The 23,847-nt window shown below is 44.2% G+C and overlaps 1 protein-coding gene across 1 annotated transcript in view; it reads left to right on the top strand.

The window, feature by feature from the left end:
* The window catches only part of KIF26B (kinesin family member 26B), a 295,671-nt gene extending 273,476 nt beyond the window's left edge, over positions 1-22,195 (top strand). The window contains exons 12-15 of the mRNA XM_054197213.1: positions 986-4,424; positions 17,709-17,911; positions 19,306-19,456; positions 21,043-22,195. Of these exons, the coding sequence (XP_054053188.1) occupies positions 986-4,424; positions 17,709-17,911; positions 19,306-19,456; positions 21,043-21,191 (3,942 nt within the window). The 3' untranslated portion in view covers positions 21,192-22,195. The remainder of the gene's footprint in view (positions 1-985; positions 4,425-17,708; positions 17,912-19,305; positions 19,457-21,042) is intronic.
* Positions 22,196-23,847: the final 1,652 nt, after the last annotated feature.

The following is a 23,847-nucleotide window of genomic DNA, read 5'->3' as shown; positions in this document are numbered from 1 at the left end:
AGTGGCTTAGAGCGCGTAGCAGAGACTAGGGGCGGGTAAACGCTTCAGCTTCAGACATAGAGGAGCGAGTTCAGACATATCTGCTATAGCAGGTTTGTAAGCTGGCCTCATTTAATGATATAGCCGTCAGAGAGCATTTATTTTCAGTTATGCTCTTAGTGCTAATGAAATAATAAGGAATGAAACTGCTGTAGAGTTAAAGGAAATTGGGGTTAATGAAGAATTAGATCTCTGTGAGATCTCTCAGAGAGAGCAGGAGCAAAATAAATGCAAAGCAGTGTGTCTGTTGCCAGCATTGATACCCCTTTTATTCCCACTGCTTCTAAATATGGGTGATAGATTTTTCCAAGGAGCGAGGATGGGCTGTATCCACTTTCATGTTTTAGAGTCCTGGTTCGTTCTGTACAGCTTATGGTGTGAATTGGGCACAATGAGTGAATTTTATGAGTTTCATTTAAATTGGTAGCCTATGGACTGACAAAACCTTTTTTTATCAATGGATTGAAGAGACGAGTGAAGGGATTCAGTCCATGCACCATCACAGCAGTGTGTCTCCAGGGACATCTGACTGGTAGTATGACCAAATGGGGATTGTCGTTATTTTCTGTGCCTTATTTGTATAATGAATTTTCTTGTTCCTCTTCACACACACACACACACACACAAAAACAGCAAAGCCTTTGCCAAATACCTGATTTCTTTTGCCAGGCTCAATTAAGGGAGAGATCCTGATCCATTTGTTCACTTTTTTTTTTGGAAGTGTCATGATTTCGAGTGTGACACAGAGTTGGGGCATTGGGTTCTCCACTGAACATTGTTGTGTGTTGGTTGTAGGACTATGGTTAGGAAGCTTCAGAGCTCTATGCCCTAGCTTGGAGGTTTCCCAGTTTAGATGTGACTGTGACCTTTTTGTGTATGCGCTTTGTGTAAGGAGCTGTTTGCAATGCTGAAATGTCATGCGCTCTCTCTCTCTCCCATATTGCAGTACACATCGAGTTCTTCTGGAGGAGAGAGCTCTTGTGAGGAGGGCAGGATGCGGAGGCCAACCCAGCTGAGGCCTTTCCATTCTAGAAACACTGTTGACCCCGACTTCCCTATTTTGCATTTATCAAGTGATCCGGATTATTCATCCAGCAGTGAGCAGTCATGTGACACGGTGATTTACGTTGGCCCCAATGGCACTGCCCTTTCTGATAAGGAACTGACAGATAATGAGGGTCCCCCTGACTTTGTTCCCATAGTTCCTGCTCTGCAAAAGACCAAAACCGAGGGCAGGTTGGAGGAAGTTAGTGAATCAGGACCCAGCACATCTGAAAGAGACTGCCTGAAGTGCAACACCTTTGCAGAGCTCCAGGAGAGGCTGGATTGCATAGATGGCAGTGAAGAGACAGACAAATTTCCCTTTGAAGAGATGCCTGTTCAATTTAGCTCAGACCAGATGTCTAAGTGCTCTGTCTCAAGCCAGCTGGCAGAGCTTAGCCACTTACCAGAGTCAGATAAGGAAGATACAATGCCAGAAAGTCAGCATCCTGAAAGAGAAGCCAAGGAAAATATAAATGCAACTCCCAGCAAAACTAAGAGAAATCACTCCCCTGTTCCTTCTGGAGCTCTTACTAATGTTTCAACTCCTTCTTCTCCCAGGAGTGTAACAGGCAGCTCTAGTAAAGAGCTTAGCTCTTGTCAGTTAGCACATAGCACCAGCTTGCAAAGCAGCAGAGAAGGTCTCAACACCTGTGGATTTGTGGAAGGCAAACCTCGGCCAATGGGATCGCCCCGGCTTGGCATTGCGAGCCTCTCAAAGACATCTGAGTACAAGCCACCAACGTCACCTTCCCAGAGGTGCAAGGTCTATACACAGAAAGGAGTCCTGCCCAGCTCCACTCCCCCCCCAGCTCCCCTGAGTAAGGATACTGGGATGACATCTAGCGAATCTTTATTGCAGCCAGAAATCCGGACCCCACCTGTAGGCATGAGCCCTCAGATCATGAAGAAGTCAGTGTCCTCCAGCAATGGGGATTTTGAAGAGACCATTCTTGATGAAAATCAGCAACAAAGCATTTCTCCAGAATCCAAGAAGGAGATTCTGAGCACCACCATGGTGACTGTGCAGCAACCGTTAGAGCTGAATGGAGAGGATGAGCTGGTGTTCACCCTTGTAGAAGAGCTAACCATTAGTGGGGTCCTCGACAATGGGCGCCCAACCAGTATCATCAGTTTTAACAGTGACTGCTCTGTTCAGGCTTTGGCCTCTGGATCTAGGCCAGTCAGTATTATCAGCAGCATATCTGAAGATCTTGAATGTTACTCCAGTGCAGCACCTGTGTCTGAAGTCAGCATCACACAATTCCTTCCACTTCCAAAGTTGGGTCTGGATGACAAATCCCAGGATGATGGCAGCAGGCGCTCATCCATCAGCTCATGGTTGAGTGAAATGAGCACAGGGAGTGATGGTGAACAGTCGTGCCACAGCTTCATAGCCCAGGCGTGCTATGGGCATGGGGAAGCAATGGCAGAACCCCCTGTCTCTGAGTTTGCAAGCACCATACAAAGTGCCAGCATGATTTGCGTAAGTGACAAACAGAAGCCAGTGACTGACAACATGCTTATACTGTCGGAAATGGGGGAGGAAGCTTTCGGCAAAGTGCCACCCATCAAAGGCTGTAAAATATCAGCTCTAGGGAAAACTACTGTCACAATCAAAAACACCGCAAGCCTCAGCAGCTGTGAAGGCTACATCCCAATGAAGACAAACATTACTGTGTATCCATGTATTGCCGTTAATCCCTTCAAAGCACAAGACACTGATGATGCTGTACCGGCAGTAACTGCAGACCCAAAGGTTGCTCATCCCCATGACGGGAAAGAATCCAGTGCTAAGAAGGATATAAAATTTGAAGACCCTTGGCTGAAGAGAGAAGAAGATGTAAAAAAGGATAGCTCTGGGAGCAGTGATGGGCCAAGGCCTGACACAGCTGCAGTTTCAGCCGAGCCCGAGCACAGCACAAAGCAGTACTCAGCGGACAGGTTTAGCAGCAGCAGCAGCAATGGGGACACCTCTATCTCCCCAGGATTTGACAGTCTGAAGAGGATTGTGGATGGGTGTGAGGTGGCAGCATCCAGCTCTGCAACCCAAAGCCCTGTTCATTCCAGTGACGGCTTGAAGAATGGCAGCCTCCCTCGAGGGCTCCCAAAGGCAAGCAAGCTGGAGGAGCCTGACAGTCACCTCCATCCTACTGCCATTGACACCAGCGGAGTCAGCTGTCCTGCCCTCCCTCAGTTTTCTAAGACTAGCCTTGACAAGAAAATGGCCTCTCCCAAACACTGTGTCCTCACTCGTCCCAAAGGGACCCCTCCTCTGCCACCGGTGAGAAAGTCAAGCTTGGATCAGAAGAACAGAGCCAGCCCCCAGCACAGTGCAGCCAGCAGCACCACGAGCAGTCCCTCCAGCCAGCCCGGGTCCTTCCTGGCCAGCTTCCCCGAGGAGCTGAATGCCAAACAGAAGGGCCCTGGCATCGACAGCAGTAGCAACAACAGCAGCAGCAAGCTCTTCAGTGCCAAACTGGAGCAGCTTGCCAGCAGGACCAACTCCCTCGGGAGGTCCACAGGAAGCCACTATGAGTGTTTGTCGTTGGAAAGAGCAGAAAGCCTGTCCTCTGTGAGCTCCAAAATGAGCCCTGGCAAAGACACCACCATGCCTAGGGCTGGAAGGAGCCTCAGCCGCAGTGTCATGTCCTCACCCACGAACTCGGGCCTCTCCCAGTCTGCAGGTGCCTCCCCGAAAGCCAGCCAGTCGAAGATCTCTGCAGTCAGCAAGCTCCTGCTGGCAAGTCCCAAGGCCCGCAGCCTGTCTGCATCTGCCACCAAAACGCTCAGCTTCTCAACCAAGTCTCTGCCTCAGTCTGTAGGGCAGAGCTCCAGTTTGCCTCCGAGTGGGAAGAACATGTCCTGGTCAACACAGTCCCTCAGCAGAAACCGGGGCTCCAGCCTTGCTTCCAAATTGCCCCTTCGGGCCGTCAATGGGCGGATTTCGGAGCTGCTCCAAGGGAGCACCAGTGCCAGAGGCTTACAGCCGCGGGGAAGCTCAGAGGCAGATGAGCGTGGGGGCGTTCCTGGAGATGAGAAGCCAACCGTTCACATGCTGCCTTCACCTTACAGCAAGATCACCCCTCCTCGGAAACCTCACCGCTGCAGCAGTGGTCATGGGAGTGACAACAGCAGTGTCCTGAGCGGGGAGCTGCCCCCTGCAATGGGGAAAACAGCCCTGTTCTACCACAGCGGGGGGAGCAGTGGCTACGAGAGCATGATGAGGGACAGCGAGGCGACGGGGAGTGCCTCTTCAGCTCAAGACTCCATGAGTGAGAACAGCAGCTCCATGAGCGGCAGATGCCGAAGTCTCAAAAATCCAAAGAAACGATCAAATGCAGGTAAGCTGGTGGTGGTGTGAAAGAAGGATGCAAACCAAAGCAGATAACTAGTACGTGGTGGGGAGGCTGGCCTTAAAGGTGAGCTAATTCAGTACCATCTATATCTCTTAGCAGAGAAGCGAGGCCAGGGTAAGTGTCCTGGGCTCTGAGTTTCTTCATTTTGCAATGCGCGCAAATCCTGTGTGGTTGCATTGCCTTTGCAGTGGAGTCTCCCCCTCACCCATTTCACTTAGGTTTACCTCACAGAAGAACATTTATCCCTAAGACTGGTTAGTATTGCCAATGGCAGCCACATTCAAGTATTTATTTATACAAATATTCTTCTGATTTGATTCCAGAAAGATGCCTTTGTGAGGTGGTGAAATGTAACTGCTGTTCTTAAGCACTTTGGGCACAGACTCCCCTCCTGGTATGCACATGTTTCACCAGCACATGACCAGAGTCTTGCCGAATAGCAGTATGTGTTGTGAGCCCACTTTTGCTCCTTGTGTGCTCTGGATGCCCAAAGGTACAACATGCCTTGCAGCTGAAGCCACTGCTGAGTTCCTACTTCCCACCTAGAAGATGAAGAGTTATGAGTCCTTCTTTTCCCTGTAATTTATTGATAACAAATAATAAATTATATTTTATATAATACGAGAATTACCGCACTGAAGCACTTGCAAATATGAAACCTTTTCAGTGATCATAAAAAGGATCAGAAAGACTTGATCTTTGTTTAGATATAATCCCCAGTGTCTTTCACACTACATCAGGACTTTTTAATTAGATGGCCAGAGCCTCCTGGGTCATACCAAGAGTCTGTGCAGTCGCAACTGGTACATCTTCCCACCAGAATGAGTTTCAGAAAATTGCAGGACAGGGGTGAGAAGCATCCATCAGCTGGTCACCCCACCTTTCTCCTGGGTGCTGTTTTCCCAAGCTGAAGTGTGAGTCCTGCCTAACGTACTTTTGAAAAAATGCACATTGTCATTGGAACTGGTGTGCACAGGTATGTGAAATATCAGTAGCTACTTACCCTGCAGTAGTGCTGGCTGTCCAAAATGTGTTATTCTCATAGAGTTCCTAATTCACCAGCAATTCCCACTTGCTGTGATACTCACCTCTGGGATTCATTTGCAGTGAACTAACTGTGTAATGCATAACTCTCCCTTTCTTTATGCTCTTGACTGTGGTAGCAGGAAGAACATGTGCAGAGCAGATGTGAATAGAATAGATACCGCTATTAAAACCATATCCGTCAGAGCATGGCTGATGGTACCTGTTCAGAGGATGCATCTGAAAGTGATCACTCGACACAGTGCAAGCACAGACCAAGTGATGAAATAATCTTTCTGAAGTTAACTTTGCATCCTATGAGAAAACCTCTTTCTTACCCCTTCAGTTTACATGGCAATAAATTGATTTTCCTCTTTCTGAGGAGCTGTTCCTTTAATAGCTCCTTTCAAATACAAACTTTTTAATGGTAACTTGCAAGAAAAAGAGGGATGATTTGTATGTTGTGGAAAACAAAAACAAAGCTGTCCACAGAGATTGTGTTTCTGTGTGTATACTGTCCACTGGATTGTATCTTGTGGAGAAGCTGCCCATATGGTATGGACTTTTTCCACAGGACATTTAGATGAAAAAAATGTATCAAGTTCTGTGAAAACAGGCAGCTCTGCAGGTGAGGGAACAGAGAAAATTGCAATGTAGACTTATCCTTATTAGACACCACCGAACACACCCCCACTTCCCTAGGGGAGGTACTTTAAAAAAATCCTCCGAGAAGAGCTTCAGGCAGAGCCTGTGGATTCTTTAGACTCCAGAGTTCATCCCAAACTTAAATCAGTAGAAGACCAGGATCTGTTTACTCTGATGCTCATAACACTAGTTGTTTCATTTCACTTCTCTCTCTCTGCTTAAGATAGCACATTGGAGGCTGGACAAGGCTGGAGGTACGAGCAAGGAAAACATTGTGTTGTAATTACAGAAGAGCTTCAGATCTCTGTGTTGTCTTTTATATCAGGGTTGTATTTTGGCTTAAAACTTTGGCTTTTGATAAGCCTTGTGTAGGGCTGAATGTTGTGTCGGTGGCCGTGAAAAGGGACTTAAGAGACGACTGTCTGAGACTCAGATTTCAGGTTGCTCTTGTAGCAGTCTGGAAGACACAGATGGAGAGAAGAGGCTTTTCCATGGTCTAGCCAGCCTTGGCCTACCTGGCAGAGCAGTGACACTGCTTTGTTGTACTGTGCAGATATGCAAAGCCAAGCAGGCACCTTTCCTTAGTGGGATACATGGAGAATCTAAACTTTGCTGCTTTTTTACTGCTGTGTAACATCTGACCTGCATTTTTTCACCAAATACAGCTTTTTTGTTGGCCAACAGATTAATCTCTTCATTCTAATTTCTTGTTACGTTTAGTTCTTCTCTCCCTGGCCAGCAACATTGCAGATGTGAATCTCTGGCATGGAGAATTTTCAGTGGGGGGCCTGTGTCCCTGGAAGTTGCCTGCCCTGGGGGGTTCAGCGTAGCCTGGCACATTGACCTCCTTCCAAGTACTTTGCAAAGCTTCTGTCTTAATTCAGCCTATCACCTAACATGGAGAGATTCTAAGTGTGTTGTTTCTCATGCTTTTGAGAGTGATTCCCTATATCTGCAAGTAATTCCTGTATTGTTTTGAATGACTTGTATTTGTGTATAAGTACAACCAGGGGTTTTATGCAAATTAAAAAAAATGAAATCTTTACTACCTTCCATATCTCTAGCAGCAAACCACTGGCCAGAAATTAATAAGGCTTCACTTTCTTATAACCAGCTCCTGTTTGCATTTGGTCCTGCAGCAGTGAAATCATAATTCTGTTTTGATGTGTTTGATAATAGTATAATTTTTCACATGTCAGCAGATTTATGATGGCATAAAACCAGGATTATGACTTCAATGCAGGAAAACATGAAGGAGGAGCTGATACATAAGGGAGAATAGAGCTGTTCACAAATATATTTTTATTGCATAATAAACCAAAAAAATGCAAAGGTTTGCAGTCTTTCACACTCTGTAATATCTCCTTTCTATAGATCTGTTCTAGTGTTCTCTCCTAAGGAACACTTTTTAATGAAAAAGATGGCAGACAAAGGTTCTGAGCTCTTAAAAGACAGATATTATTTTAATACATAGTGTCAAGAGCATTGGACCTTCCCTGATTTGCGGTCACAGATCCACTGTGCTGTAATGGATATGGCACTATAGATACGCTCATTTCAGGTCAGGCAACCTTGTCCTCTTTATTTATGATTATTATTAACAGAAATGCTAGCTGTCAGACACGATCAACATGAATCAGCCCAAGGCCCCTGTAAGAGGAGCTATAAAGAGTCTTTAAGAGAATCACCAGCAGCCCTGTCAGATCTCACAATTACTTTTGAAGTTCTGACACATTGGAGAGACATAATTTTTTTTTTCTGAGATTAAGATCTTGTCTTTCAATGCTTTTAAGTGCATTATTTGTATGTGTAGGTGCTTCTGCCCTGAATGTCATACATGAAGCCTCAGACCTACATTGACAGCTTTGAAAGATAAAGCTAGTTCATATCCTTCAGTCTTAGCCTTAGGTTAAATTTTGGGCTCTTCCTGGGTATCTGTACATTTCACAGACAGACCAGTGTTGTGAGTACAAAATTAAAATAAAACAAAAAAAATATATATTTCCCTCCTGTATTCTGGTACCTACTGAAAAATCATGTGTTTACATTGTGAAGCACATAAGCCTTTTCCCTGAAGCTAACCTATCCACTTAATAAACATTCCCATCTTTCTAGCATTTAACGTTGGTCCTATAACATCATGTCAGCATGTAGTGCCCCCAAAGTGACTGCTTATGGCAGAAACAGAGCTATTTAGCCCTGATCTATGGCTGTATGTTTCAAAGCTTTGTACAGCTGCTCTTTGATCCACCCTGTGGTGGAAGTATTATTCCAGACCCCATTTTACAGATGGAGAAATGAAGGCAGAGAACTTTACCGATATGCCCAATGCCTACAACTAAGGAGAGCCAGATCCAGGGTGAAATTATAGGCACCCTTGACTCCTAACCTCGACCTCAACTGACTTGGCTGCACATCCTCCCCTGCCCTTGCTTAGCAGTGGAGCAGAGTGTTTCATTTGTTATTTTCTTTTTGTGGTGGGCCCTTCCTCCTTCTCCACCCGCAAGAATCTGTGCAGCTATGTTTTCTCTGGTTTCTTTGCTCGCTCCATTAGCCTTTCCCCTGTAAGAAACAATTGGCACCTCAGCCATATTTCAGGCTCTGACTCTACAGTCTCCCCTCTCTCAGGTAGGCAGTGCTGTCTTCAGCAGGGCACTGAAGTGTTAGGGCATAGTTTGTACGGTCATCACTAGCACCGATTATATATTATTTTTTAATTCCTTGGAAATTTCAAGTGCAAAGGTCCAGTGCTGCTTCATGGAAAGACAATGACAAGGGTGCTTTTATAACGTGTACTAATGTGTGTAGTCAGGAAATGCATTCTGGCTGACCTCCATTTTCGAAAGCTGTATTTGTTTTCTGGGAACATGACAGGTACGAGAGGGAGGCAGGCAGGGTGGCAGTTTTGGACTTGCAAGATCTATGTTGTATTCTCTGACGGTGCTGCTGGTTCGCTGTATCACCTTGGGCAACTCATGTAATTTCCGTGCTCCCTGGTTACCAGCTCATAAAACTAGATAATGGTGGTGTGAAAAAAGGAACACATCAGAAGTGTTACCTACCTGCTTTTTGCTCTTCTGCTTTGGTTTTTAGCATCTTTTCCCTGGTTTAGTTTGTATGTATGTGGGCATTACTTTAATTCTCAATTCAAAACATGACCGGATGATTCAGAGATGCAGCTTTGGTGCTAGCTCCAGGCAAGCAAAGAGCCCAGGCTCTATTGAGGTTTACCCACTAACACCCGGTCCTGTTTGCATTCCCATGTAATGTGCACAAATGCCTTGTTTCTGCCTTCTAACCACTCCCCACCACCCTTCCCCCCCAAGATGTTATTTATCAGTTCCTGCCCCTTACAATGTTTCAGAGCTGCCTGTAAGGAGAACCGCAGAACGGGACTCTCTCTGAGATGATTCATCACAGACAAGGCTTTTCGTGGAGACCACAGAGATCTTCCTGAGGCCGTTTTCTTTCCTGTTCCCTTTTGGAGTAGAGTTGGGTGCCTAAGAGAGTCCCCATCCCACGTGACATCAACTTAAACCTAAGAGCTGCAGTGTATCACTGCTTGCAGTGCGCTGCCAAATTGGGCTGGACCACTGCGAAGGAGTGTGTCTCCTTTGATTTCTCTAGTTGCAGTTTTGTGGAGCTGAGTCTGAGCCTGCAGCTTTACTGGTGCTGGGGTCGGTGCTGGCAGGGTGAAGTGCTCGGGGTAGCACTCTGTGGCCCGAGCAGGCTTGGGGGAGCAGCAAGTGTGCAGCAGCCAGCGATGGGGACCGCTGCCTGTCTGTATGCACAGACCCACTGATGGGGGCAATGACCCAGGACTCAGGCATGAGAGGAAGATGTGACTCATGTGTGAAGGGCGAAGACAGTCAAAGAGGTGAGGGTTAGGGGAGAAAGTCCTTACCTGTAAAGTGCTTTCAAGTGGGGTCAGTCTGGGCCCCATGAATGTTGAGCATCCGTTAACATCAGAAAACAAAAACCTAAGGGATGCTGTAAGGCCAAGTAGAAACAAGACTGGGGGAAAATCAAGGTTTCCAAATGCTGACTTCTGGAAGTTTAGGCCTGTGCCCTGCGTTGGACTGTGTATCTCAGCATTTGCAGGACTCAGCTATTGCCAGTCCAGGACAGGATTGGCACGTGTGTATGGGAGCGTGTGTGTTTGTGCACATGCTTTAATCTTTGTACAGGGAACCTGTCTGCCTGTAGATAATTAAAGATTCCTGCTGCAGCATTTTACGGCTTTTGCAGTAAAGTTTCATGACTCCTTGCGGCTCTTTCTCAGTACTAAGTTTCACCACCAAAGCAGAGCAAATTGCTTCATGGTTTTAAACACTTCAATAAAAAGACAGACTGTTAAGACATGACAATAATTATCTACAATTAGAGTTCCTTTTTCTCTCTTACTTGAGTGCTCTGGGTTTCACTGGTGGAATGGTTTTAAAGATGGAGATTTAGAGGTTCCTGGAAAGCCCTGAAAATTCTATATTCGAACACATTCAATCTCTGGAAGCACTTAGCCCTGCCTACGAAGGAGCAGAAAAAGCCAGAGGCTGACTCCATGGGCTGTAAATTATGAAAGTCCGTCTCCAACCAATATTGCAAAGCATCACATTTTGAAACGTGGCCAAAATGATAATGATGAAACAAAACACCAACAAAAAAAGTCTGAGCCTTTCTTGTTGAATCCAAGTGAAAAGGAATTTGGTTCATGTTTAGATTGCCTAAGGCACAGTGTAGGAAGCTGAGAATTGCCCTTTGTATCACAAAGCCGTAGGGAACTTCCAGCGTTTCTACTTTAACTTGCTTACAAGTGATGCTAGCTAATTGATATCCTGCATTATACCTTTACTATGACAAAGGATGTTTAGAATTATACAGGAAAATGCTGTTTGCATGCAGGTGACCACTTTATGCATTTGACTGCTGGCTGGACAGCCCTGGGGGGAGCAGAGGGAGGGGAAGTGCTGGCTTGGGCTCCAGGTTTTTTTTTTGTTCATTAAAACAACAGCATTGATTTTCCCAGGTCAAAGCCAGGCCATTTCATGCAGCAAATCTGTGTTGAAAGGGATCAGAGTAATCATTTTTTACACGCTTGACTACTGCATGCCAGCACTGAGCTTTCAGCCACATGAACATAGGAATGATTTAATAGAGGAAATGGCAGCAGGCTATTGTGCACAGTGAAGGCTCCATGTAACATGCATGACTGAGTCGCACACCATTAGGCTGGGTGTAAATAAAACCTGCTCCTGACACTGCCACAGAATTAGCTCACTGGAATGCCTCCACCACTGTCCTGTCGGGAGCTAATGGTCTGGCTGCAGAGCCACTTCCCCCTCCAGCCTCCACCTTTCCTGCCCCTGCGACTGGCACGGCTATTCAGTGCAATAACAATAACCAGCTCCTGAAATAATGCCACAATGCAGACAAATACCTGTTAAACCAAAATCCAGCCTGAAGTGAGACAAATATTTAGAAGAGACTCTGGTTGTTTTTTTGCTAGGGATCATGGGTGCTGAAAATTCATCCCCCCCCGTGATGTGCATCTTCCCTGGAGCGTCTCCCAGATTACTTGTCATCCTGCCACGCTGCAGGAGGGCTGCTTCCTGATCTGGTTTCAGCAGTGCTCATTCACCAGCTCTAAACTGCCCTGAAAAGCTCCTTTTAAAATGAGACAGTAATTCAGGAAGCAAGGTTAAGGAATGAACTGGGTGGGCAGAAAAAAATTAGTAGTCCGTACCTCAGCACATTCCTTATACCAGTACAGAAGCAACGTATCTAGTATAGGTGTGGATGGAAGGTTGAAAACAAGGGTTGCTTTATTCCTATGTACAGCAAGCAGTGATTTCTAGCCTCAAGTGTCCTTGTACTTCTTATTGATTCACAACAGGATTGAATTTAAGTCAACACAGAATACAACCTGAATTATTTTACAGTGAGGTGGACATAGAAGATTCTCTTCTGAATGATGGATCCTATCAGTGTTTACTATTCCAAGTGTTTAGCTGCAACTCAGTCCTTCCCAAGTAATCTGAGTTGTCAGGATGAGCGAATGCTGTTTAGATTTTCTGGCAATAAATGCCTGGATTATTTGGTGTTTGGACTACTGACCTCAAGATGGGCACCCTAAATACTTCTGATGAAGTCTTCACACCATCAGAGGGGCCTTCGACTTGAAATCATTGGCAATGTCTTCAATAATTGGGAGGGGAGCTGTGCAAACTGTATGAAAATCCGAAGAGTGAATAGCTATGTGCTCTGCACTAGGGAAAGTGCACTATAAAATAAGCTAGGGGAAAGGAGGTCAAAGGAACGGGGATGAGTTGATTCAGTCATGGACAATTGCCCACGAGGGCAGATCCCATTAGGAAGTGGGAATGAGAGGAGAGTCAGCACTGCATTTTTAAGTCAAACAAAGCAGGAGCCCCATTGTTGGACAGTGAGGAGCAGCAGGGGGAGCAGGACAGATAATCTTTGCTAGTAAGCAAGTAGTTTGAGGCTACATTTGAGGGTGATGCTATTGCTACTGAAAGCACAGTATTTCTTGGAAATGAAGCCACAGAAGAAAGGGTGGGAGCTTAGGGCCACTGCTCTACTTAACCAGGGTTGGTTTTTGTAATCGCCTTGAGTTTGGATGGATTGTCTAATGAGAAAAAAACAAAAAGATGAACAACAGGTTCTGTACAGAAAGGCAATTTTACCTCCCATAACATTAAATGCAGCGGGGAATAGCTTTGGCTCCACATCCTGCCTTTAAGCACACACTATAAACTTCTGAAATTATGATCTATCAAGTTACAGTTTCATTTTCTGTTTGGAATACCTTGAAATTTCTAGGACAGCAGTTGTTTTGCATCCCATTCAGATGTATCCTGCTTTGAAGAGATATGCATCAGGCTTTTTTTCATGAAGATTTTGCATTTATGGTTTTTGCCTTTACCTTTTTCACAGAAAAGATGCTCAGGCTGGAATGTGTGCTTGGAAAGCAATCTAAGGGGAACACTGCAAAATATACAGTACTTAAGCAAAACCAGACCTCTTAGAGTTTCTGCCCTGGTCAACACAAACTTTTATGACCACACATCTTTATGTAGTTGGGCAATTTTCCTGAGGTCAGTGAGTCTTCTTGTCCTTAAAGTTACCCTTACATACCTAGCTGGCTTGGTCTGTGTTTCTAATACCTTAAGACTTCTCTGGGCTTATCTTTGCTGAAGTATGTTGTAGGTTCAGTGCCACTCTTCAGTCAGATCTGCTTTCACGCTGCACACCTCCACTGCTGTGTTACCCCCTTTATCTTAATTTTAACCTGCCAAACCTTAGCCTAAGCTTTGCCGAAGCTTAACTAAGGCAGAGCAACAGACCCGTTGCGAAAGGAAATCTTGTATTCTGTGCATTTTCAGGGCTATGTTGCAGTCTGATTATTCATACCCAGGCTAGGCTCAAGAGGGGTTATTCTGAGTGTGGATAAATTCAGACTAAGTGAAAAACATATCCTCCAAGACATTTAGCAAACAACGTGTTACTTTACATGCTGTATGATCATCAATGAAAACGTCGTTATTCCATCCTACGTTCAGCTTACAGGATTTCATTCAATTTGATTTTTGGTATAAATTTCTTTTTTTAATGGAGGAATGAATCCCATTTACCTGATGGGAGGATAAGGTGGTTTGCCAAAGTGCTGGGCTGGGTGCACGCTCCCCCAGTCCCAGCCGGTGGGGCAGAGACAGGAGGGACCTGCCAAGAGCTGCTCTTGCTGAGCTTCCAGGCTCATAAGGAACCTTCACAAGATGTGTGCAGGGAAGTAGAGGAGGGATGTGCTGTAATTCCTACAAAGCATTTTATTTATTTTACAGTCAAAATTTATGACATCCTAACCCCATCTAGTGCTCCCAATAAATTTGTGACTTCAAATGGGTATTTTCTATGTAAATGGAAAACTGTATTAATTTTAACAATTTAATTGTTGTGTCTGCGTGTTGATACGGATGAGAAGCTGTCAGCTGAAGTTCTGCTTTGGCTATATCTCCTTACTGATCCCAATTAAGGTGAAATCAGAAAAAATAGAGGCTAAATGGAGAGGTCAGTGGCAGGAGTCTCCTGTCAAAAGATATTGTTATTTTCTGTACCTGGGCTAATAAGCAGCCTATTAATCAGTGCATGTTTAGAATAAACTAGATTCAGTTTTGCGTCACTGCAAAGATGCAGGAGATCTTTCATTTCATTTCTCCCCAAAGTGCTCTAAACCTCAGATAAATCATCCTGAGTCAGCATTCAAGGCTCAGGTAAAAAGACATCCCTCTTCTCTTTCTTCTCTGCCTCCCACGTGGGCATACCCTCTGCGATGGGGCAGGGAGACCAGTGCAGATGGCCCCTGCCTCCTGAAGGAGCCCCTGGGCGGATGGCAGCAAGTCTGCCCGCCTCAGGCAGCTCTGCCCTGCCGCATTGCCCCAGTGCGCTGAGAGCTTTGTTGTGATAACCCATGGGCTATCCAGGCGTGAGCTCTGGCTAGAAAAACATAATAAGCTCATGTTAGCATGTCTCCTGCCGCTACTGTAGTCTCCGCTGCCTCTTATCCGAGGAGTAAGCACTATTAGGCAGAGCCTCAGGTCAGAGCCCTCCTTCTAGACCACAGGCTTCTGTTTCTCATTGAGCTAAATGAATATGAATGGGAACTAAATGCAAAAACATTTACCATCATTCCTGTAATTCATATGCTGGTGACGTCTGTTTTGCTTTGCTCCGAATAAAAGCCTGACACTGTTCTCATGGCAAGGTGAATCGGAGCCATCCACCATCACAGAGAGTCTCAGACCTGGGCTTTGGCTCTGGTCGGAGACAGTTTTTCCAGTGGGGATGGTTTAGAAGTGCCCTATTACACAAGAAGGTGGTGTTAACAGCCACAGTGGGGAAAAAAAGAAAGAGGGAAGGTCAAACGTCACAGAAGAAGGTACTACCTTAGTCATAGTTCAGCCATGCATGGGAGAGCTGGACAGAAGGAATTTTCAATCTGCTCAGCTTCTTCCTTGAAATGCTAGAGCTAGTCCATAGGCATGGCATGAAAGGAGAAGTGACTATCAACGCGGGACACAAAGTAAACAGAATTAGCAGCATTCAGCTGCATTACACAGGAGGTCAGATCTGATGCTTGTGAGTGTTGCTGGCTCTAAAAGTTGACGAGCAGCAAAGATAGGAAAGAGATTGCTTTTACATGCAGACAAAATTTGAAAGACTGATACTGTGAGACACCATGGCCAAAAGCCTAAAATGTATTTTTAAAAGTGTTTAATGCCTAAATCCTTTTGGTCTTGAGTGGCACTAGGGTTGTACTCAGTGCCCTTCACATCTAAGCAAGTGGAGGGCTCGTTTCCCAGGAAGGGCTGAGCCCATTGCAAGATCTCTCCTTGCATGTAACAAAATTTAGTAGTCCACCACGCTGTCTGTCTCACCTACCTTCTAGTACGCATCTGCTTTCACCATTTGGTTGCCTTTCTCAAGCATCACTGACAAGAGTCACCCTTAGCATTGCAGTTTGTTGGGGTCTTCCCAAACTGTGTCTCTCTCGTTGTTGTCCCTTTTTAGCTATGGTAATGAGTCAGGTCCTGCTTTCCCTTTTATCAAGATCTGATTCTTCTCTTGATCAGGCAGTTTAATCTAGAGATTAACTGAAATGCATTCAAGATAAGTGAATGCTGGCATCGACTTCTAGTGACTGGTACCACAGGTCTAAAATAACTCCTACTTGCTGGTATTTGTAAGGCTTCATTTGTTCTGGCATGGGCTTTTTTGCTGCCCTGCAGTTTGAGTAGTAAATACAACTACGTGATAGGTGTCACAGGATGGGCAGCCCAGATCTCAAGCCCTTAGGTATGAAGCGGCCCTCTAGAGTTCCCTGTCCGTCCTCCTTGGCTGTTCTCTCCTTTTCTTGCATAGAATTCTCTTAGATGCATTCAAATAAAAGCTCTGTAGTCTAGGCTTTGCAGACAGACAGCAAAATAGACCATTCTCGTCTGGTTTTGAGCTTTACAGGTTAATTACTGGTTACTAACTGCTGGTTTCTAGCACAGACTGCTGCACTCAGAAATCAATGAGATAAGATGTGATAGTTCATGAAGTCAGTAGAGAAACAGACTGCCATGAATGAAACTGTCTTTGTTACTTGCAAATGCAAAAACTAGACAATCAATAGATATTTTTGATTTGGGGTTGTTTTTTTTTTTTTTTTGGCTTTCATTGAAGCACCAAGTTGGCAGACATGTTGAAGCTATTTACGTTCAAGTTTCAATAAATGTAGTGCTGGAGACTCCTCTAAATGATTTTATCTTGTTTTTAAAATAAAATCTGCATGATCATTCTGCATCCCTTCCCCGCTGGCATCAGTTTTGTTCTTGCAGCCAAGAGAGTCAGTTAATAGTTTCATTCAAACTTGCTGGCTCCAGCTTTTGTTTTTGGTTTCTCCCATCCCTTCTATTCCTGCTGTCTCCTAGAGGGGACCCTGCTGGAGTTGTCAGCTACAAAACCTTTTTGGTTTTTTTTTAAACGCAGCTATTGCTCTGATTGTACTAAACCAAGCAAGGAAATGTAACCAGTTGGGGTTTTTTTTGTGTCTGTTCTTTTTCCCAACAAGCCATATGCTCAACTTCCTTACTGCTGCCATCAGGCCAGTGACGTACTTTTTCTCCCTTGCTTTACCTTAGGCCCTGACTTGGCAACTCACATGGCAGATGCTTTCCATATGGCATAGGCTTTATCAACCATGGTACATTTTCAGCTATTGCAGCGCTCCCATCCACCGTGCTGGTATTGTAAAGCAGGGTGGGTGTGCATGGGCACTGGTATTGAAGCAGACACAGTGCCTAACCTTTCTATTAGCCCATCGTTCTTGCTGCTTTCTTGCCCATCACCAGTGCTGCATTAACTGCATAAGCAGGAAATGTTTTAGAAGAATATTCTACTGAACAGAGACAAGGCTAATGCAACTCTGGTGACAAGCTTGGTGGTTGCAGGCATTTTGTCATCTCTAGTGTTTTTACTTCTAGCCAGCCTACAGTGGTGCTATGCAAAGGACTAGGTGGCAGTACGCTGGCACTCAACTCCAGCATAGTAAAAGAACTGGCATGTCAAAGTGCTTTTTGTGCTGTGATTAAAAAAAAAAAAACAAAACCACACCTCCCCTGGAGATGGCCTGTGCAGTGGCTGGCTAATCCTTGTCCCTAGGCTGCAAGAGCCAGTACCAGTAAAGAGATAGGAAAGCAAAGGTAGACCAGTTCCAACCTGCTGCTCTGGCCCTTCATTGTACACACTGATACCTGAGGAAAGGGAAGCAGGCACAAGCTCTGGAACCTTTAGGGTACATATGCCCTCTGAAGATCAAATCCTGAAATCAGGCACCAAAGTACACATGAGGATCTGACTCGTGAGTGGGTACAGCATATTGCAGATACAGCTCACCCCAGCTTCCATGGCCTTCCTGGGTTTTTGCTCCTTTTTCTTCTGAGCATAAGAGGGCTGAATATATAGTTTGTAGACATCTCTGCAGATGGAGCAGAAAGGAGAGGCAGCAACTGTGCTAACATGGAATGTCAACTTCTGCATTTGCAGGTTCACAGAGACGGAGGCTTATTCCAGCTTTATCACTTGATACCGCTTCTCCAGCAAGGAAGCCTACCAACAGCCCCGGGGTCCGCTGGGTGGATGGACCCCTGCGAAGTGGGCAAAGGGGGCTGGGGGAGCCCTTTGAGATCAAAGTCTATGAGATAGATGATGTGGAGAGGCTCCAGCGGCGACGAGGTGGGGACAGCAAGGTGAGTGCAATCCATGTAATCTGTCTCCCTCCTCCTATAAGGTGTAAGAGCAGGAATTCAGATTATGCAGTCAGAAACGTGTAGTATCGTATATGGTTAATTCAACAGTCAGCAAAACCTGTTATCTCATTTAAGAGCAGTTATGACTCAAGTTATGCCTTTTTCCATAGCAGCTAACAGACATTGGTGCCTTGCATTTTTGCCCCTTGCTTATTGTCTTGGTGGTTCCTGTGCTCCAGCATCTTGTCGCATCTGTCTTTGAAGGCAGCAATGGTGCTGAGGCACTTGAGCGTGCTTTGGTGGTATTGTTTTCAGGATAGCTAATATCTTCTCTCTGACAAAATCGTTCCTGCAAACCTCAGCCTTCCAAATTTACAAAAAGATCAGGGAGTTGTAAAGGTCAGCTCTTGAGAGGTATGATTGGGAAGAGTGTCTGAAGTTGGTGAAATAACACCAATTTTAGAGTAACTGTGGATATAGGCTTTATTATTATTTTAAGGCACTTTTTCTTCCTAGCCCCTGTCACTTAGTTAGGCTGTTTGTGATGTTGTTCTCTGATATGACTTTTTATGGCAAAAAAAAATCTCTTTTTGGGGGTGGGGTTTCCACTGCACTTCACTCACACAGCAGATTTGTGTACAGAGCAGAAGGCAGAATAGTACTGAGACTTTCACACAGGCTTGGAGGAAGATAGTTCTGGTATTGGGAATGCTCCCATGCAGGCGAGGGTAGCACAGCCCTCACCATGCTCACTTACTGCACATCTTGATGGCTGCCACCCCTCAGAAGTCATGCAAGGCCAGGATGAGTGCCTCCAGACAGCAATGCACCCCGTGCTGTTGCTGTGCCCCATATCTTTACAGAAAATATATCTTCTTTATTAATGATTGTGAATTGCTAGAGCTTTTCATAACATATTCCCTTTGTTTAAGGATGTTTTAAATTTGATATTGCTACCAGTTCTCTTATTTTATAGTATGACTACTACAATTCTTATGCGCCAACCACAGAGAGGAATTTAGGATTTTAGTACAGCAAGCAATGGATTTCCTTCTCCGGAGAGCTTAGATTTTCTTAGCCAAACTTCTGGTGACAAACCAGAAATGTTTTGCTACAGTTAATCTGATTTCAAGATGCTGCCTGTTATTAATTATTATGGTTTATTATTAACTACAATTGCAAAGTCTCCAAAGCTCACTGATGGAAAACATCAAAACCAAACAAAAGCAATAAAAATAAAACAGATGATAGATTATTTCATGCAGTGATTCATATGCTTCCAGAGTAAATGGCTCGTTGCTAGTATTATTGATTGAAAGATCATTTGACTGAATGGATCTGGTTATTTCTTCTCTTCACCTATTCCTTCCCTACTTCTTTTTTCTGGTTGGCAGGAGGTGATATGTTTCAATGCCAAGCTGAAGATCCTGGAGCATCGCCAGCAGAGAATTGCTGAGGTCAAGGCCAAGTACGAGTGGTTAATGAGAGAACTGGAGGTGACCAAACAGTACCTGATGCTGGATCCTAATAAATGGCTCAGTGAATGTAAGGGCATCGTTTTATTGCCTGGACTCATAGGTGTCCTTTGGTTTATTTCGGGGGGGGGGGGGGGAGGGGGGTGCAGGGGAGCAGAAATGTTTGCTAAGAATGAGATGTGAGCTACTGTGTTTGTAAACTAAAATGAACTGACATATGACCTAAGGGCAAGTTTTAGATTGACTGTATTTCTAGAACTAGTCCCTATAATTCTTATTAAATGTTGACAGTAGAACTGAACAATCCTTTTTGCCTGAGAGCTGAATTTTGAAATGGTACAGCATTGTAGTGGTGAATATTGCCATTGGTAGATTAACGTTCACGTGTTTCAGTCCACAGCTCCTGAAAATTAGATTTTTTTTTTGGCCTCAGATCACTCACATATGAGCAATATTATAAATCTGCTCTTCTACCACAAAATAACACTGTGGAGCAAACTTGTCCCTTGGAACCAGTGGGCTTACATGAAAAATGAATTTGGTCCATTTTTTATAACTATAGATGTGTAAAGTTCAGAGAGCTTAAAGGTCATTTGCATTCAATGCAATGCAACCTTCTTCATGAAGGACCTCAACACCTCAAAGGAAAAAAGATAAAGAATACTGCAGTAATTGTACAACAATTTTTAGTATTAGCAAGCAGATGAGTTCATATCAAAGAGTTCTAGAAAAAAAACCCTAACTATTTTCAATTTATTTAGGATAATTGCAAGTGGCAAAAGGAGGTTGTCTGCTGTGTTCTCTTAAAGCATCCTAACTCTTCCTTTGACAGCTGCCATAAGTTAACACTAGATTGGTACATCCTGCAAAACAACCACAGTATATGTTTCAGGAACACTATTAAAGAAGAGAGGTAAAGAGGACAGATTCAAAGGGAGCAGAGAATTTGCCGTACATTGCCGTTCGCTTACTGTGTGATGCCTTTGCATCTGATTCCATTGTGATAAATGCAGAAAGCCTCAAGGACGGCACAGCCTCAGAGACCAGATAAGATGGGAAGTGCTGTCTCAGACTACATATCTCGCACTTGGCTTCCATGGAAGCCACTGCCACCTGGTCTCTGGCAACATACGGGCCCCTGTGTTGGAGTGATTGATGTGTACGCCTTCCCTTGCCACTCTTGAGTGGTCTAGTGAGAATCACATGGAATAGGTAGAAGTGTGGGGATCAAGGAAGTTGGAGGTTGGTTTCTAACTCTGAGTTCTGAATTCAGCAAAGGACTTGGCCTCCCAGGCCAGAGCACCTATTTAAATCTCTTTCTGGTCAGCAGAACGTGTGAGAGAGTCAGTACATCTTAGCATTCAACGTTTGCTTAAGGGTGTTGGAGTGCAGCAAAAGGTATCTGCAATTCTGGAGAGGGTGGCAGAGCATATCGTTCAAGAAAGCATCCAGTGCAATCATAACAGCATTTTCCAGCAAGCCAATGTGCCTTTTTAATAGCCATTAAACAGAAAAGGCAACTTTTAAGGACAATGGCAAGCCAGAGAACATGTCGTATAGAGTACTGATGGGTTTGAAGACTTGAATTAACTCTCTCCCACCAACCAGCACTGGGTTTTGTCTGCTTTTCCTATCTCTGTATTTTCTTTCTCACAGTTGATCTGGAGCAGGTATTTGAGCTGGATTCTCTGGAATACCTGGAGGCCCTGGAATGTGTGACTGAGCGTTTGGAAAACCGTGTCAATTTCTGCAAGGCCCATCTCATGATGATCACCTGTTTTGACATCACCTCTAGACGCCGATAAAGTATGAACCTCAAGAGAATTTCAATGCGCATCTCTGCCATCCTCCTTTTCCCTTCTGAATAGCATCCCAAAGACAACAGAATGAGGATGAAGGTTGGAGTCAAGTCTCAACTGTGTGTATGAGAGATTTGCTATACTATACAGAAGAGTAGTATTAAAAAAAAACAGGACGAGCATGAAAAATGGAGATATAAGGCTGTTGATTCTCTTAGCCTAAGAGAGCACTTTGAGGAACCTTTAAGGACATGTCTGTAAATAAGAACTGCTGGCAGAAGACACTTCTTTCCCTGCATTAGCTGAGGGAGGAGGAAGGGTGGTTGTAGGACTTCCATTGAGAGGTTCATTAAAAGAAAACCTATCCAGAAAAACTGTTTAAGTGCCTTGCAAATCTTTATTATCCAAACATTTATGTTCATACTTTATTGTGTACAGACGGTGCTAGTCAAGAAAAGAAAAACGAAAAAAACAAACACACTTTTGAAATGTATTTACAGCTTGTTTTTCTCTTGGTGTTTTCTTCTATTTCAGACTTGCTGTTTCTAAGTAACTTGTGTTTGTAGAGATATTTCCTAATCAGTACAACATATGAATAAATGTTAACTGTCTTTTCTTGTTACCAGAGTAAGGGCACTCAAAGAGAAATTCAACTTTCCCAGATGACACAAAAAATCTTTCTAGCAGTGAGTGAGATTTGCTTATATGTTCTTCTGTACTATCTTGTATTCTGGAGGACACAGTAATTTTCCCAGCCTGTTCTGCAGTGTATGAGAGAGGAGAGGTGACATTACCATGACGTAAATATGTTTTCCATTTGATCCGACCGCCGTAACTTTTTTTTTTTCATGTATTTTTAGCTTCGTACTGGCTAGAGTTATGGATGAGGAGGCACTTTTATCCTGACCCCTTTTTCTGACGCTAATAACTTTTTGCAAAATTGCTCTTTAGGCTGAGAGCTCCCATGCTTATCAGTCCGAAAATGAGTGATTTATTCTGTCATTTTTTCTTGAGACTACGATTGATAAAATTTAGCTTCACCTCTTTTTGACATATACCACTGCAAAACAAGTTTTGGCAGCTTTTGGTCCCTGGCCCAGTCTGTCCATAGTCACAGACATACCTGAGAAGTGCAGGCTCTGCTCAGCTCAGCACGTCTGGAAATAAACGGGAGTGGTGAGTGAGCGGATATAGCACTTCAGGCATGTTGCCTATGGCATTTTCCTTATCAACCCTCCAGTATTGAAGCCATGGCAAAATTCACATTGACATCAAAAGGACAAGGGTCTGTACCTCAGTGCACATCCAAACGTACTTGCTTGCCTCTGTCTACAAAGCAGTATGTGGGAAGGAACGTCCATTGTGTTTCTTAAAGAAATGTGTGAAATCTGCATTTTAATTATGTATGAGCATGAAGAATTATTTTGCTGAATTAGGTTTCTTCTCCTTCTATATTGAAGTAAGCCCATTCACAAAAATTCCTCTCTCACATACACTTGTGCTACCCTCCTGTTCGTTATGAGAAAATAAGAGCATCATTTAACATATACTCAATATGCATCAATTTACTGCTGTACTTAAGTGCAACTCTTCTTTTACCTCTACCATCATATTAATGCCATCTTACAACATCCCAAGCAGCAAGTCTCAATGGAAAAATATCCCTACATTAATGCTGATAGATTTTCTAGTGGTTAGCTGAAACAAATGTTTTTTTTAATAGAAATAACATTTATATAGTTTTATTTTCTTTTAATACTCTACAACTTGAAATAACAAATGTTATTCATTTTATTAGCCTTGTCACTGGATTTTGTAGAAGATCCTTCTTACATTCTATAGGGTTATTTGGAGGGAAAAAGTCCTATATGAAAGTTGCTTTCTAGTCTGTTCCACAGCAGTTTCCTATCATGAAACTCATATTCCAAGTAAGTATTAAAGGCACAGGTCTGATATCTCTCTCCCCTTCTCTCTCAAGGCAAAAAAAGCTCTGTCAAAAAATCCCAAACAATGCGATTTCTGTAGCTTTGTTTCTCTTTGTAATGATTTCAGTAGCGCTTGTTACGTATTGGTTCTTTTGAAGCCATCTCTTCTCCACAAAGCCCCATGAACTCAGTACACTCCACAGATCCATGGGAATCGCCCCTGCAGTTTTGTGCTGGATGAAGACCTAGTGCCTTTGGGATATGGAATGCTTCTCTCTTTATGGGCTTAGTCCCGTGGAGCCCCAGATACACGCTGCCACGTCACATACACACAGGAGAGAGACTTTCACAGCCAGCTCCCATCTCTCTTGCCTGCATCCCCAGGTAGGCCTGTACCCCTCTCACCCGTGAGACTGCACTAAGCCTGTCTCCCAGGTCATGCCCCCACATTTAAGAAAGAACCACCCGCAACCCAAGTTGTGCACATGGAATTAAATGTTGCCTTCTTTAAGCTTAAGCATTTCTGAAAATGTGTTTGCTGGAAGGTGGTCATTGGGTAATTGGGATGCGTTGTCCTTCCTCCGCTGAAAACAAGCAGCCCAAAATGGGTGTGCTGGGCTCCCTAGGAGCTTGCAGTGAGATGGTAAATGGCAAGCGGTACAGTAAAAGTAAACACACACTTGATAGAGAGAAAGTGAAATCCTAGCAAATGGTGCACGCACAGAATGCATTATTAT

This window comes from Rissa tridactyla, chromosome 3, assembly GCF_028500815.1.
Source record: "Rissa tridactyla isolate bRisTri1 chromosome 3, bRisTri1.patW.cur.20221130, whole genome shotgun sequence".
NCBI classification, from domain to species: domain Eukaryota; kingdom Metazoa; phylum Chordata; class Aves; order Charadriiformes; family Laridae; genus Rissa; species Rissa tridactyla.
This window is presented reverse-complemented; position numbering and strand designations above follow the sequence as displayed.